Raw genomic sequence first — 17,712 nt, 5'->3', positions numbered from 1 at the left:
ACCTAATCAAACGTCTCTCTTTGTTTTGAAAGTACTTGGTTAAATTAATACTCCACAACAACTTGAGAAAGCAGCAAATAACACTGAATATCAACTGTTTTTAATCCTTTCATGATCAAATCACAAGAAGTCTGAATTTTTTAAAAAAGAAGAATACAAAAATTTTAAATTATGGTAACTAATTTTAGAACACCAGATTCACCCACAAAATTGATCTGAATAGAAATTCACAATGTACTGAACAATACTGTCATTATAACTCTGTCCACCTTTTATCTTAATGTGAAAACATAAGTAATTTCAACATTAAAATATCAACATTAAATCCCTTGACTGACTTTTGTACGAATATTAAGGCGATATAAGAATATAAAAATATTTGCAAGGTGAATTTGCTCCCTTGCTTTACAACATACTTATTATAACTACAACAGCTTATTTGCATAAAAACATGACTGGACCTCAAGAAATGTAAACAAACTGAGGTTATCAACATTCACATCAAAGAGCAAGAGTTCTTGTGATTCTGAAATGTGAGAATATTGTTTACCATGAAAATAGCCTAAAATTTTGTCCGAAATTAATAAAAAATGTCTAAATTTATCCAAATTTGTTATAGAATTACCATTTTGAAGTCTAAAAAAGCCAGAAATGAAATCAGCATAAAACCTCTAAAACCACTCACAGCGCTATTGTAGAAATTATGGCCATATAGTGCCTCTAAAACCTCTAAAACCACTCACATATTGTAGAAATTGGCCATACAGTGCAAAATATGTGGCCAAAATGGACGATTAAGCTAATAATGCTAATTATGCTAATTATCCAAATTGCTCAATATATGCAAATTAGCATCCGGCAGTTTCTGTATGCTGGGGACCCATACTTCACATTTCTGCAATAAAACTTAGTGGTGAAGTAATAAAATACTGTGTATTTATAGCAAATTATTACACGGCTCTGTGCAATGCCTGATTCTGATTAATCAGTCGTGAAATTCCAAGGTATGTTACTTCCTGATAACAACAGGTAAAAACTAATAACACGCGCTCATTCGGGTAACTGTAGTCAGCTCTATTCGCTTACTGGAAAAAAAAATTCTTCATGGAAGCTTTGCGTTTGGTTGGCTTATAAAAAATTTAAACTCAAATCAATATTCTCTGTACAGATATTTAATTATGTCATCCTGGTATCGCGGACTCGCTTTCTCTTGAGCGAATGCATGAAACAACAGGCTCCACTTTGCACTAGGCTGCTGATAAGCCTGTAGGGCTTTATTCTGTGATAACAACTGGCTGGATGTACATTATCCCTTACTTAAAAATTGATTAAATTAAAGTAATATTCACTTTATTTTACGTAATAATTACTAAAAATTACTAAAATAATAAAATATGCTTTATCCGTAAAAATGTGTTGGATTTTATCATTCACATAGTTCTGCCACATGTCAATAACACCAAATTTCAAATAATATCTTATCAATTCGCAGCTATGATCAGATGCTTTCTTAACTGCTGTTTTCTCAAAACTGTCATCTTTGTTGTGTTTACTTTGTTATAGAAAGGTAGAGTACAGCACATATTATTTACATATTCATTTAAATGTAATTCGCAGCGAGGGTGGCGTCTGGATGTTCTCTAACAGTAGCCTATACCACTGCAAAGGTATTTCAATCTTCTTTTTACCCTTAAGTAAAGAATGAAAAAGAACTTCGCAATGACTATATTGGGGTCTTAATTACTCTTCACTGTCAACATATCTTGCAAAGTCACAATATCAGCCATGACATTGCTCTGTAACAGAAGTGAATCACTAGATTTCCTCAATAATTTTTCCACCAAATAATTGCACAGTGTATCATTAAATCCATCCACAACTTCGCAGTGGTCTGACAATGTTATAATGGTCTTTCTTGTACCTTTGCAGGTCTTGTGCAAGTGAAGTAAGACTGTGAAGGAGACTGTATGTCCTTGGCATTGAGGAGTATGCCTACATGCTTAGTATATTTTATTGCTCTATATCTGATGGGACATACACCAGCCACACAACTCCCTTTACAATTAATAGCAATGGTAACAATAACTCTCTTTAGGTATGCTTGTAGTTGTCTTACACTTCTTTATTAAAGTCAGAATGGCAGACTAGTGCTCCAAGGCACAGCAATAATGCAGTACTCAAGCCTTGGCAAGTTTTCTCTAAAAACTGTCGGTTATGTCTTAGGTGAACGTGAACAGTTGAGGAAGAAATCAGGGGCCTCATTTATAAAGTGTGCGTACGCTCAAATTTGATCTTAGAGCATGCATATGCTTAAAACCTCGCCAATGCTCATATTTGTAAAAACTAGCTTTGACGTGGAAAAGTGCTTAGCGTCACGTCAGTTTCTGAGCAGATGTATGCACTTTGTCTTGTCGGAGTACTGCAGGTTTTTGAAAATGTAAGTGGTTCTTACAGTTCACTGTTCTGGTGATCTTTTACATGTTAATGACATTAATTAGGAGTCATTTTCAAGGCAGATACCTGAAACCATTCATTTGTGCGCAAGTTCAAGATCATTTGCGATTCATAGTTTTCACATCTGAAAGAGACGCGTACATGCGTTCTCGGTGCGTACATTCATTTTATGAATCACCTGTACGCATATTTGAGAAATGATCGTAAGATCATGAGGAGAAATGAGGCCCTAGATGTGTATCATTACATTGGATCCATGCTTTGTGTCTTAAATTGAAAGAGAGAAAAACAGAAAAAAGAGAGAAAAATCACTCAGTGCTGTTGACTGAATTACTTTTATATTTTTAACAAGAATTAATCTATAATTAATCTATGCACTGCTATTTTTCATTTGATTATTCAGTTTATGTACCTGAACACCTCCAAATTTGACAACCTGCACTGGGGCCCTGCAAACCCCTGTTACGTCCCTGCTCCCAAGATATTAAAGATATCTTAAAGAAGCTCCCAAGACATAAAGGGGGTACTGGGGGTAATAATCTGGCAGGGGTCAGGATTCGGCACAACAACTGCACTTCTAGATTTGAATCTTTAGCATACAGCCACTTTTCTTGCATACCGGCACTCCTCACATGTTGCATCACTGTCCACGAGCAGCAAAAACAGCAGTACTAACAAGCAATCTGAAAATATTTAACACAAAAAAATTTAATAATTCTTTTTTTATTTTTATTGTAGAAATTTCAGATGTGACAATGACAGACATCCCACGCTTCTCCTGCATATTGTTAGCAGCTCTCTGTTGTACACAAATTATATAAAACATCCCAGAAATCAAGCGAGTAAGGGAGAGAAGCCCTCGTTTCCAGCTGGTAAACATGCATTTTGAATGTGTCTCCTCTGACCACTTTCATCACACACACTACATCACACTACATCAGTTTCACAGGAGTGCTAAGTGCAGTGCACAAATGCTATTGCATGACCCAACCCAAGTAACACCGCTTATGAGCAAACAACAGAAGATGAGAAGAGAGGACAGCTTTAATTTTTTTGGTGTGATTTAAAATGAAATTAGCTATCAGTTATGGAGCTATATATATATATATATATATTTTTTTTTTTTTTGTTGACATTTTTACAAGATGTGACATTATATATTATATTATATTATATTATATTATATTATATTATATTATATTATATAATATTATATTATTAAAAATAACAAATTATAATACATATGTGTTGCACAAGAGAGTACCAGCACTTTTTTCCCCACTAAGCACCGGTGATAACGTATTGTAAACTGTGAAGAATTAACAAAATAACAGAATAGTCATGACATTAAGCCTCTTGTGTAAGACACAAGACATCCAAAAAAGTTGAGTGGTATTGTCATTATTTAGCTGGTAGGTATTGAACACAGAAAGTGTGACAACTATAGTGGGTATATTTTTTAATCAGCAGTACTTGTAAGTGCATTTGGTTTTCACGTTATGGTAAAGAGATAAATACTGAGAGACAAAATGTTTTCATATGTTAGAATAGGTTCATCTGAACATCTAACCTTTAGAGTGCTGTTGAGGGTTCTGATGAGATGTATCTTCTCATTGAGTGTCTGGTTTTTGCAACGCTTTATAAAGGAGGCTCGTAATTCCCATTTTGAAGATGGCTTCCGCTCACCCGTTGGAGACAAACTTGCTCTTTTCAAATGTAAGTACAATCTTTCCATCTCATCATCAGTTGCTTCCTGTCCATCTAGAACTATTAAAACAATTATACATTTCATTGCAAGACTTACGTTTAACCTTAGCCATCAAACTTTTTTATTTATTTTTTATTTATTTAATTAATTTTTTTTTTTTATTATTATTGAGAGACCTATAACAAACAATTCTAATATGCTTCAAATTGTCACGCTGAACAATGTAATTCCCTAGCATAGATCTGATGTTAAAATGATCCCCCAGTTTGCTTACTTTCAGGTCTGGTGTCACTTGAGATCAGCTGCATTTCTGGTTCCTCTGGCTCTGCGGATATTGCCATAGGTGATGTGCTAGATGAGCATCCAAGGGGGTCTTGAGATGGAGCTGTGGCTTCATTACCTTTAGAGGTTTCCTTTATTGTGGTGCTCACTGTATGGACCACAGCAGAGCAGACCACTGTTTCACCAGCAGTAGGGTTTGCCTGGGAGACGAGGTCCAGCCAAGACCGTCTATGCTTTGCCAGAGAAGAGACAGAGCTGTGGGAAGTCATTGTACTGACGGGGGAGGAGAGGGTTCCAGTGGCTTCACTAGGAACAGGGGAGGAATATGGAGGAGGAAGGCTTCCCTAAATGGGGAAGATACCGCAGAGTGAGGGCATGATAATGGCATACTCTAATATACGTCTGGTGCAAATGTTTACAAAATTTCAATCATAGTTCTTCTAGTTCAGATAGCTATCAGATAGCTATCCGATCAGAGAAAACACAGGAAGTGACCAGGTGTAAACAGGCCCTAAAACACAACTGGCAACCATTTTCTGCTGCTGTGTGAATTCAGCCAATGTAAAAACAGAAACATGAGGTTTGCAGATGTATGGACAAACCTTTGGCATGAGGGCAAGGCCATATACACTGTGCTTCTGTGAACTTGCCTGGTGTGCAGTGGCTGATGGACTATTGAGACATGCCACAGCTTGGGTGTGGTGCTCAGAGTACGGCGGTGGTGGTGTGTCAGTGGACTCCTCGTGATCACTGGCCTCACTGTAGCATTCTGTGCAGTAGAAAAATAAAGATGCAAAAAATAAATGTAAAAAGATGAATATTGTAAAGAATTCTTCTAACACTAGTACACTAACTCACACAATTTACCTGCTGTATGTATCTCTGTGGGTTCATAATGAATAGATGCCAAACCAAGTTTATTCAACCATCTGAAATCACAAAACATCAGAACGTTACCAACAATTACAAGTAGGACTGTCAAAATGAATGTGTTTATACACTCGGCTACTGTCTAGCAGCATTCTTTATAAATTAAATGTATTTAATTAATTTTAGTTTCCATCTACTATCTTTAGTCACATGCCTTCTCTAAAGAAACCCCAAAGATATGTCAGACAACTCAGTGTCAGTAAACCCAGACAATAAAAAAGTCAGAGTAGACAACATTCAGTCAGAAACAATCATACATGCTGCTGTTTTGAGTCTTGAACTATCAGAAACCAATTTGATTTCCCATATTTCATTCATAGCTGTTATAACTATTGTAGTAAAGACACGTTTACCATTCACAGGACTTTTCATTATATTTAAAAATCAAGTATTAAATATCAACCAAAGAAACACACACTCACAAAAAATGATAATATTTGTCATTTGTACAAAAAAGAATGAGAAGAGCATCAGAACATGAGTGCATCAGTGACCCTGAAATATGTTTTGACCAGAGCTTTGGCTCCTGGTAGGGTCTCCCTCCGCAAATTTGTCCCAGGCAAGAGGCCAGACAAATAGAGAGAGAGAGAGAGAGGGATACGGGATCCCTCTTCTGTATGTGAATGGTGCCCAATAGAGGGGGGCCCACTCACACAGGATACTGCGATTGCACTCTATCCTTCTCTGGAGTCACCCAGGGTGAGAGACAAGTGAGCGACCTGACTTGGAGTTTTGGAGTTTAGCCCGGCTTAGCCCAAGAGGGTCGGCTCCGTGTGATTTCTGTCACACATGGGAAGATATTGAACCTAATTATGTTCTATGCTTATGCACTGAACCACATTTCAGAGTATGTGGCCTTTGTAGAGACCCTGGGTGGCTCTCTGGAAGGTGCCCTCAACTGATCACCACCTGGTGGTGAGTTGGATAAGATAGGGGAGGCTGACTGACAGACGTGGGAAACACATTTTGCCAGAGAACAGGGAATGATTGGCAGAGGACCTTGTCTGGCAAATATTTAACTTCCACCTCTGAAAGAGCTATTGCTTTATTCCGAGAGAGACTGTAGACGTGGATTTGGAGTGGGACATGTCCAAAATCTCTATTGCAGAAGAGGCTGCTTCAAGCTGTAATTGGAAGTTTACTTTTGCCTGTCACAATGACACTATACTGAAGGCACTGAATGTGTTCATCTATTTCAACACTTTATACAAACCACTACTTTGACTACTGTAAATACAATTTTGAATGTTACTAAACATAATATATGTTTTTAAATTTTTTTTTCAGATTGAGATGTGGGCTTACAAGTTCATGTCCTCATTGCTGTCTGCTGCAAAGTAAAACATCATGACTTTGGGATGGCAAGCTTTGATCGCACTGTAAGAAACAAAAATAATGTGAAGGGTTGTTCATTTAAAAATTATTTTAATTATCATAATGAGGACTATATTCTACTTAAAGCCCCTTGCAGTTCAAAAAAACAAAAACAACAACAACTTTGTATTTTGTAAAAACAGGAATTTAAATTACACTTACTATTTTTTCTTACATTCCGTAGCCCTGTCAATGACAAAATCTGTCAAATTTATAAAGCCTTCTGCTTTTTCAGCCTGGGGAAACACAAAACCAAAGTAGTCGTACATACCATGTATGCGTGTATTATATAAAATATCTTCAATACTAGAGAATACAGTAGCGTGAAATAAGGAAGATGAAATTCAGCATTCTGATGACTCACCACTTGATTTGGGTACCAGTACAGAGAGGTTCTCTTTAGCACGAACCAATACTTTTTCCACTTAATACCCAGAAATCCCTTCCCCTCTTTCTTCCTATAAAGCCAGCCCTGATGGTCCACTGGCTTCAGATCTTTCACTGAAACTCTCCTTCTGCTCATTCTTGGACTTCCTGTTAGAACAAATATTTAAATGCCACAATAAAAAAAAAAAAAAAAAAAAAAACTGATGACACAGGAAAAATACTTCTCATTCGAGTACATCTCAAGTTCTTTGTGCAATGTGATACTAACCTCCACAATTCTTCTTATTTGACTTCTGTCTGAGGGACACCTGAAGACAAATACATGAAATATGCTGGTATTATCATGACTACACCATGTCTCGCTATTATGATTCCAAACTTTCACAATGCAGACAAGAATATTTCATGTATAATATATTCACAAAAATTACCGGATTGTACTCATCAGAAGCCATACGAGGAGCAAGAGAAATGGGAAAGGAGGCCTGGTAAGACACCAAAGCAGACACAAGTGATTATTAGGGTCAGTTTCAGTTAGGTCCCTTTATTTTACAGTGCTGTTCTGCATGTGCATACTATGGACTTATTACCAGTTATTGTAATTAACCTTGAACCTAATCCCTAATCCTGACCTCAAGGTAACTATTAAACCAAATTGAACATTGCAAGGACCTCTTATCACCAGCAAGTTGTCATTCACATAAGATCACAGCAATAGCAAACGACAATGATAACATTTTCCAGTCAATTCCCAGTGAACAAAATCAAGTCCTTCCCCAAACTGTTTGCTAAATCGAGAAGCTGTTTCTCTCAGGCATATGTCACAACAGGGAGGAAAAAGGCAAAATCAACTTCTGTTAAGTCCAAATAGTAGTTACAGTGCACAGCAAAAATGAAGAGTACACCCCCTCTGAATAAACATAAAAGATGTATTTTCTTAATGATCACTAATATAATTCATGGAAAGATGGCAAAATGTAAAAATGTATTAAACAAATACTTAATAAAAACAAAGAAATATATGCAAATATTTTCTGTGAAATAATTAAATTAGCCAATTGCAGAAATGAGTACACCCTAGATTTAATTCAGCAAATGTATAATATTTTAGTACTAAGTATGTCCTCCAGAACTTTAAGTATACTGCTCTGACCCTTCTTGGCACAGAATGTACAAGTTCATGACCTCCTTAAATGCCATGGTCTTTAATGGGGAGTGTTGCTCAACTATTCTCTACAGAATCCCGCACAGGTGCTCAAGATTGTTAAGATTGGGTGAAATACATGTCCACTGAAAGATTTTCACATCGGAAGAATGCATATCATTATTGTCATGTTGAAAAAATGGCCAACAACTCAGGGAATGAGGAGAGGGTAGCATCTTCTACTTCAAGTTTTTGTATTACATCACACATTGGTGTGTGAATTCATGACAGCATTGATAAAGCATACCTCCCTCACACCTTCAGCACTCATAGATCCCTATCCACCTTTTCCTGACGTAAAACTGGGCGCTGTCATTTGTAAATTCAATGGGTCTAGCTTCCAGTCTCATTTGCGTCCAGCTATTTTTAGCTGTACAAAACAGTTCGTTTTGCTGCTTGATATTGACAATTGATGTGACCTATCGTATTATTTTAATCTGTTATCTTAATTAAGAACACACTGGTTTGTAGTGCAAACAGTTTTACCATTTATTGCACGTTGTTATTCTCCTCGTTATTTACCTATAGCGGCTAATGAAATGGAAGTCTAAGCCATAGGCTTACTTCCGCGTTGAGGAAAAAGGTGGATAGAAGAGCTTTTCCTTGCTTCACTGTGGGGACCAGGCACTTCTCACTGTACAACACCATAACATTTTGGATGCTTTTGGATCTGAAATGATTGACTTGGTCTCTTGAGACTAGAGTATGGATTACCAGAAGTCTATATTTTGTAAATATGGGCCTTGGAAGAGGTTAAATGAGTTTATTGTGCTTTGGTAGTTCCAGTGGTGACAACAAGCATGCATGTCACTTCTGCAGCCTGCGTCAAACTCTGTGAGATAAACAGTCACTCTTTTCATAGCTTTTGCTGGCTCTGAGACTCTTGCATGTTATTTCTCCTGCTCTTTTTCTAGCAAAAAAATCACTCACCACTTAGTGAAAAAACGTAAAGGCCTGATTATTTCAGGTGCCTTGTCACAAGTCCATTGTTTTTGAACGTCGGTGCTACTTCTGCCATATTTTTACACTTAAAACAATGATTTGGCATTCCTCTTGTAACATTGTCCTCTTTTATGCTAATAAATAAGTCTCCTGGCAATTCTTTCCCAAGTGGTTCCATTGTTGTCAGCATTAAGTCTGAGTATGATTCAGTAGGCTATATAACACTTTTAATTGTTAGGAAATTACTTGTCTTTAATGGTGTTGGTTTAACATACTTACCTGTTGATCATAAATTGCCTTAAACTTCTTAATAATTTTGACATTCTTTGGTAACTGATCAAGCAGACTTGTTGTAACATTATATCTCCAAAGAACCCTAAAATGTCATCTAAGTAAAGAGTAATTGCTGAATTTATTAAGTTTTAGAGGGGGTGTACTCATTTATGCTGTGCACTGTACCTTATATTACTCAGTACTAGTTGGTGGGTAAGTACACTGTGAAATTAGTCCACATTCTGTAAAATGAAGTGCAGTTGGGCCACTGCTAAAATTTGATATACAGTACATTCAGAAATCACACTGCTCAAAAAAGTAAAAGGTTAGTTCAACCCAAAATAAAAATTCCATCCTTTATTACTCACCCTAATGTCATTCCAACCTTGTAAGACCTTCGTTCATCTTCGGAACACAAATTAAGATATTTTTAATGAAATCTGAGCACTTTCTGAGCCTGCATAGACAGCAAGGGTCCTACCTCATTCACGGCCCAGAGAGAAACCAAGAACATTGCCAAAATAGTTCATGTGACATCAGTGGTTCAACTGTAATTTTATAAAATAGTTTTTATAAAATAGATGAGTTACCATTTGCTGCCATTATCGAGAGTACCATGACACATGCATGTGGTGCTGCTGACGTAGAAAACACATGTGCTGCACCATGTTTACAGTTGTGGCTAGAAGGGATATGGCTGCAGCCAGAAATGAACAATAAATTAAATTTTCTTCCTATTTCCACCTTAACTGGGTTAAACTTTTTTCCACCTATTTAACCTCCACACCTACCCCAACCCTAAACCTAACCCTTACAATAATCCAAAAACAGGAATTATTGTTGTACAGTGTGACAAAAAATACGCTATATTGATGTGTGCATGCCCAGTAGGCACTGCTGTTCCCTTCTAGTGTTAACCCTTGTGTACGAGCAGAGTAAAAAGTACATGCATCGTGGTACTCTTGATAATGACAGAAGACAGTAACTCGGGTGAGAAGAATTGTTGATTAAAGTATTTTTTTTTTTGTCAACAAAAAGTATTCTCATAGCTTCATAAAATTACGATTCACTGATGTCACATGGACTATTTTTGGCGATGTTCTTGGTACCTTTCTGGGCCATGAACGTTGTAGGACCCTTGCTCTCTATGGGGGGTCACACTGAAAAAAGTGTTTCATTCATCCAATTAAAAAAATTTAGGGTAATGATTCACATCTATATTTTTTAACTTGAGAAAATGACAAATAAATAATTTTGCCTAATTATTACCCTCATTACCCTACTTTTTTCAGTGCAGAATGCTCTAGGATTTCATCAAAAATATCTTAATTTGTGTTCCGAAGATTAATGAAGGTCTTACGAGTTTGGAATGACATGAGGGTGAGTAATTAAAGGGATACTCCACCCCAAAATGAAAATTTTGTCATTAATCACTTACCCCCATGTCGTTCCAAACCCATAAAAGCTCAGTTTGTTACACTTTTTGTAAGCAAAGAAAACAGAGGAGACTGTTGACAAAGGAATTATTGAATACAGTTGTAATTTTTGCTTTCTTCGCTTACAAAAAGTGTTCCCATCGCTTCATATAACCCAGATTGCACGTCTGATGGCAGATGGAGTATTCTGAAGATGACTTTCATACTTTCCTGGACCTTGACACTGTTATGACAAAGTCTGATCACCTTTCTTTGTTTCTCACCCCTAAGTATTTACCCCTCATCAACCGTGTGAAGCCATCAGTGAAAAAGTGTGGCCAACTGGAGCAGACTCTTTACTTCAGGACAGGTTTCAATACACGGACTGGAGTATGTTGGCTTCTCAGGTTGCCTGTGGCTCTCACACGGACATTGATATCTATACCTCCTCTGTACTGGATTACATCAACACCACCATTGACAGTGTTACAACAGAAAAACAGATCACTACATACCCTAATCAGAAGCCCTGGATGAACAAGGAGGTGCGACTTCTGCTGAAAGCCTGCAACACTGCCTTCAGGTCAGATGACGCTCAGGCCTACAGCAAATCCAGGGCTAACCTGAAGAGGGGCATCAAAAAGGCCAAGTACTGCTACAAGCTGAAGGTAGAGGAACACTTTTCCAACTCTGACCCCCGACACATGTTGCAGGGCATCCAGGTCATCAGTGACTACAAGTCAAGCAACTGTACTCCAGCGGTCACAGACGTCTCCTTCCTTAACGAGCTAAATGACTTTTATGCTCACTTCAACAGCAACAGCAAGGAGGCGGCCACCCAAATCACACACTCAGCAGACCACCAACCTCTCAAACTCACCTCCACTCACACCCAAACAACATTGAGCCAGATCAACGCACACAAGGCTGCTGGCCCGGATGGCATTCCTGGTCGTGTGCTTAGGGCATGTGCAGAGCAGCTTGCAGGGGTCTTCACAGACATTTTCAACCTGTCCCTCACTCAAGCAACTGTGCCAACATGCTTTAAGTCCACATCCATTGTGCCAGTGCCGAAACACTCCTCCCTAATGTGCCTGAATGACTACCACCCCGTAGCACTCACACATATTGTCATGAAGTGCTTCGAGCGTCTGGTTCTTGCACACCTCAAAGACTGCCTCCCACCCACACTGGACCCACAACAATTTGCTTACCGTAGCAATAGGAGCACAGAGGATGCAGTATGCACAGTGCTACACTCTGTACTCACACACTTGGACAATAACAACACATATGTACGGATGTTGTTTGTTGACTTCAGCTCAGCATTTAACACTGTTATTCCCTCCAAGCTGACCACAAAACTTGGAAACCTGGACATTAACACCTCCCTCTGCAACTGGATTATGGACTTTCTGACCAACAGACCTCAGCATGTTAGGTCAGGCCACACCTGCTCCACCACCCTCACACTCAACACCGGCGCACCGCAGGGCTGTGTGCTGAGCCCATTCCTCTAGTCCCTCTACACCCACGACTGCAAGCCTGTGCATGGATCATCAGAGACAACGATGAGACTGCCTACAGGGAGGAGGTACAGCACCTGGCCGCATGGTGCGCTGACAACAACCTGCTCCTTAACACCAGCAAGACAAAGGAGATCATTGTGGACTTCAGGAAGAAGGGGAGCATGCATGACCCCATCCACATTATCGGGATGGTTGTTGAACGTGTCTCCAGCTTCAAGTTCCTGGGAACCACCATCTCAGAGGACCTGTCCTGGACCACAAAGACCTCCAGCCTGGTCAAGAAGGCTCACCAGCGCCTCTTCTTCCTCAAGACACTGAAGAAGAACCAGCTGTCTTCAGCCATCCTGGTGAACTTTTACCATTGTGCGATTGAGAGCATCCTGACCAGTTGTATTACAGTCTGGTATGGGAACTGCTCAGTTGCTGACCGCGAGGCACTGCAGAGGGTGGTGAAAACCGCATCACAGGGACACCACTTCCTGCTATTGAGGACATCCAGAGAAAACGCTGTCTACGTCGAGCTCGCAGCATTCTTAAGGACTCCTCTCACCCCGATCATAGACTGTTTAACCTCCTGCCCTCCGGGAGGCGCTTCAGGAGCCTCCGAACAAGGACCAGCAGATTCAGGAACAGCTTTTTCCCTACAGCTGTCTCCTTACTGAACTCTGCCCTCTGACACCCCACACACCACACACACAGGCTCCTCACCCCTCCTCATCACTACATCTGATTTACAAACAATTAAAAAACAGTAAACTTGTTATTACTTGCACTACTGTCTGTTCATCCAGAATACTGCGTAATCCATTTGCACACTGAAATATTTTCTATGCACTTTACTGTCCATTGCACTAGTGTAAATGATGTTCATATGTTCATAGTTTCTGCTTATAGTGTAAATACACTTATACATAATCCATCTGTATAGTGTTCATAGTACACCTATCTGTATATCATGCTGATAGTATTTAAAATCTGTAAATTATGTCCATAATACTGCCATATTTATATATTTATTGTACATTTGTAACATATTGTAGACACTGTATATTCTGTACTTACTGCTTATTGCACTTCTGGTTAGATGCTAAATGCATTTCGTTGCCTTGTACCTTACATGTGCAATGACAATAAAGCTGAATCTAATCTAATCTAATCTAATCTAATCTAATCTATTTACTTGGCAGTCTATGGGACAGTCTCAAACCCCCCGATTTTCATCCAAAATATCTTAAATTGTGTTCCGAAGACGAACGGAGCTTTAACGAGTTTGGAACGACATTGGGGTAAGTGATTAATGACAACATTTTCATTTTGGGGTGGAGTATCCCTTTAATGACAGAATTTTCATTTTTGGCTGAACTATCCCTTTAAGGGAACACTTAAAGTCGGCATGAAACGGAAATAGCGATTGTCTTTTTTTCTCTATTGTGATGTCTATTCGAGTGACACGGATTTGAAATGAGAGGGCGGGACTTGATTTCGTCCTCCGGGAATTGATTGGATCATTGGAAGTTGGGGTGTTGCTAACAAAATGGAGGTAGAGCTGAATACCAATTTGCAATTAGTTGTGAGGAGATTTCTCTCCACTGGATTCACCGGCAACACCCTAGCATGAAGAAATGTTTTATTTATTGAGGAAGATGAAGACGAGGACAATCAACAGCACAAAACATGCCTAACAGCGCACGAGAGAGAGAGAGAGAGACTGCCTGAATGACTGAGTGTGTCCTCCATCATGTTAAGTCATATTCATTAAAAAAAAAAAAAAATGTTTGCAATGTCCTAAGAGTAAAGTTGTGGTAATATCCTAATATCCTTTCAACTTTTAAGGGTAGTGTACACTCCCATGGCTTGCATCAGCACTGATCAATGCATTGATTTCTATAAAGTGAAGCATTAGCTTCAGTTTTTCCCCCAGTGTTTAGCCCTCACGTCACAAGCTCCACCCTTGCGCCATAGCCCTTGACCGGAAGAGAAGATGAGTCGTTTTGAGGGGGAGGGGAGGTTAACGTTTTTGATTAAAGATTACGAGGGCACATGAATTAAAAAAAAAATAATAAAGTGCATGGATAAATTATTTATATTAAACACTACAGTATTCCATTAAAAAATAAGAATTTAAAATTGATTTCATGATGACTTTAAATCACACATTGGCTCTCGATGGATGAAATATTAAAGCTGAAAATCTTTAGTCATATGCATGGTGTAATTTGCTGAGAATAAAACGACGTGACAATGATTGATGGAAACCAAAACCACCAACATTCTGAAGACAGTATTCAAAAAACACTGAAAATCTGACTAAAAAATGTTATTACAGGCTGATCTAACTTGCATGAATTTCATCAAAGCAATTCTAAATACAAGTCAGTAATGTGTATGGCCTCCATGTGCCTATATGCAAAATGTCTGGGCATGCTCCTGATAAAATGGTGGATGGTGGAGAAAAAAAAAAAATTCAAAACACAACAAACAAAAAAAAAAAAAGACCTAACAGTGCATTGAAACTGAGGGTGGAAAAGACACAAGCTAAACAAAACCAATTGCTCAATTTCCTCAAACTGCTCATGTTCCTCTTTCAGGTATAACAGAATGGCAGAAACTTTGAAAAAAATATCTTCTACAATGCAATGTAGACTTTCTTATGCCTGATATTTAAAAATCATTGCAATAAAACGTGTGAAATGCCATACCTTTTCAACTGATAAACCATTAGCCATCATAAACAATAATACACTGTTTTATAAGTGACACGAAAAATATGACTTAGGTGTCAAAATCTGCTGATCATTTATGAAAAAATAAAAACATTTAGAATTCGATTTGTTTAGATGATTACTTAGAAGAGACATTTTTAAGATCTTCAGCCTGCAGTTGATAACACTGCTCCATTACAGTACCTGTATATAATAATATATGAAAACATTATCTGTTTTACCTGTTTACCAGACTTGACCAGGTGGAGCGTCTGACTATCTGTTTTTATACTCTGAAATGGCATGTAACTGTCCTCCTACCACACTTAAAATTAAGTGGTCAAGCCCACAGCCAAATCATTTCAGAGAAAAAAGGACTTCTGCTTACGCAATAAACATTTCAAAACATCCTCCACTTCTTATTCTACACAAACAGAACCCTAAACATGATCACATGAAAGCTGATTATGTATTTTTATACACATTCAGCTGTTAATGATGAATGGTGTTCATATGAAATAGAGGTTAACTTCTGTGACAGACACTTGCACTCTTGCACTCTCAGTCATGTGTCTCTGTTACCACTGTTTGCAATATTCATGAATGAACCAAAATGTCTGCAAAAATGCTAGGAAAGAGAATAGTGCAAAAAGTGTGAGAAGACTAACACTAGTCACTGTGCTGAAATAAAAAGCAGTAATTAAAAAAAAGTGTCACTCCTTATTGCAATGATAACCCCAAAACCTTAAACATTAACAAGTCTCCTTCTTTATTCACCTGCTCAAAAATAACAAAATGTCCACATTTACTCTCTCTTTGCAAAGCTGTTACCAAGCCAATATCATTTTACAATTTCAAATAGAATATTCAACATCTGTTTTGTCATAAATCATTAAAATTTAAGCAAACTGAACAAGGTGCAAAAACCCTGAACAGTGACTGTTATTAAATTGACCCTTTTTATATTCCTGGGTTTCTCAGAAGTGGAAGCCATAATGGGTGAACTTCTATGGTGGGAAATAAAAGACCACAAAAAAAAAAAAAAAAACATTATTATAGTTCCATGTATTTCCAAAGGATATTACATAAAGTGTTAAAGGAGTGTTAGGTTACACTTTAATTTAAGGTATCCGTGTTGCAGTGTGATTACATATTTAAGTACTGAATAATATTAATTAACTACATGTACTTACCATATGATTGGGGTTAGGATTAGGGTTTGGTTTAGGATTTTTTTGGATGTAATTATGCAGAATTAATTGTTATTATAATAGTAAGTACATTTAACAGGTGTAACAAGAACAACTTAAAATAAAGTGTTACCGATAAAACTCCATAAAACAAAACCTTTTTTTTCTTTTTAAAATTAAAAAAATAGCAAGGTATAATAATAAATAATAATGTTCTGAATATAAAACTAAGTATTTAAACAATTTAAATATGTTGGAAATGCACATACCTACAAATCCTTGTTATGTATCAATAGGTCAGAATGTTATGAAAATATTGAAGACATGTATATACATGCATACATATACTTTATCGACACGCTTTTAAGTCTTGGCTACAAAAAAGCTATTGAGCATTTCCAATAATAATAATAATAATAATAATAATAGTCAATAACTAGAACTCACCACCAGAGGTCGCCAAGGCTTTTCATTAAATTTGAGTTTTAAATTAGTGTTATGTGTTTTTATGTATATTTATATATTGTCAGTAATATATTGCATGGTAAAGCCAGACACCTTTGTGTGTGTGTGTGTGTGTGTGTGTGTGTGTGTGTGTGTGTGTGTGTGTGTGTGTGTGTGTGTGTGTGTGTGTGTGTGTGTGAATATTGTCAACGCCTTTAAAAATATTGGTGAAATTTAGAATGTTTACAACCAAATTTCTTTGATGACCATTTTTTTAGTATCTTCATTTTGTATACAGTATATATATATATGTGCCTGTGTGAAAAAGTGTTTTCCCCCTAAACATAATAACTGGTTGGACTACCTTTGCAGCAACAACTGCAATCAAGCGTTTGCGATAGCTTGCAATGAGTCTGTTTCAGCGCTGTGGATGAATTTTGGTCGACTCATCTATGCAGAATTGTTGTAATTCAGCCACATTGGAGGGTTTTCGAGCATGAACCGCCATTTTAAGGTCATGCCACAGCATCTCAATAGGATTCAGGTCAGGACTTTGACTAGGCCACTCCAAAGTATTCATTTTGTTCTTCAGCCATTCAGAGGTGGACTTGCTGGTGTGTTTTGAAACACTCTCCTGCTACAGAAACCAAGTTCGCTTCAGCTTGAGGTCACGAACAGATGGCTGGACATTCTCCTTCAGGATTTTTTGGTAAACAGCAGAATTCATGGTTCCATTTATCACAGCAACTCTTCCAGGTCCTGAAGCAGCAAAACAGCCCCAGACCATCACACTACCACCTCCATATTTTACTGTTGGTATGATGATCTTTTTTTGAAATGCGGTGTTACATTTACGCCAGACGTAATGGGACACACAA

General features: G+C 37.8%; 1 protein-coding gene across 3 annotated transcripts in view; it reads right to left on the bottom strand.

The window, feature by feature from the left end:
* Nucleotides 1-3,704: 3,704 nt before the first annotated feature.
* The window catches only part of LOC109077194 (connector enhancer of kinase suppressor of ras 3-like), a 58,723-nt gene continuing 44,715 nt past the window's right edge, over nt 3,705-17,712 (bottom strand). For 2 of the 3 annotated variants that reach the window (XM_042742940.1, XM_042742941.1), the window contains exons 16-24: nt 7,567-7,620; nt 7,404-7,443; nt 7,113-7,282; nt 6,911-6,984; nt 6,680-6,751; nt 5,312-5,373; nt 5,047-5,213; nt 4,437-4,788; nt 3,705-4,221 (exon numbers count right to left, since the gene is read on the bottom strand). In XM_042742940.1, coding sequence (XP_042598874.1) covers nt 3,947-4,221; nt 4,437-4,788; nt 5,047-5,213; nt 5,312-5,373; nt 6,680-6,751; nt 6,911-6,984; nt 7,113-7,282; nt 7,404-7,443; nt 7,567-7,620 — 1,266 coding nt within the window. In that variant the 3' untranslated portion in view covers nt 3,705-3,946. The remainder of the gene's footprint in view (nt 4,222-4,436; nt 4,789-5,046; nt 5,214-5,311; nt 5,374-6,679; nt 6,752-6,910; nt 6,985-7,112; nt 7,283-7,403; nt 7,444-7,566; nt 7,621-17,712) is intronic. The other variant, XM_042742942.1, reaches the window with a different exon arrangement.

Source organism: Cyprinus carpio, chromosome B17 (genome assembly GCF_018340385.1).
Source record: "Cyprinus carpio isolate SPL01 chromosome B17, ASM1834038v1, whole genome shotgun sequence".
Taxonomy (NCBI): Eukaryota; Metazoa; Chordata; class Actinopteri; order Cypriniformes; family Cyprinidae; genus Cyprinus; species Cyprinus carpio.
The sequence above is the reverse complement of the archived record's forward strand: the minus strand, read 5'-3'. Positions and strand labels throughout refer to the sequence as shown.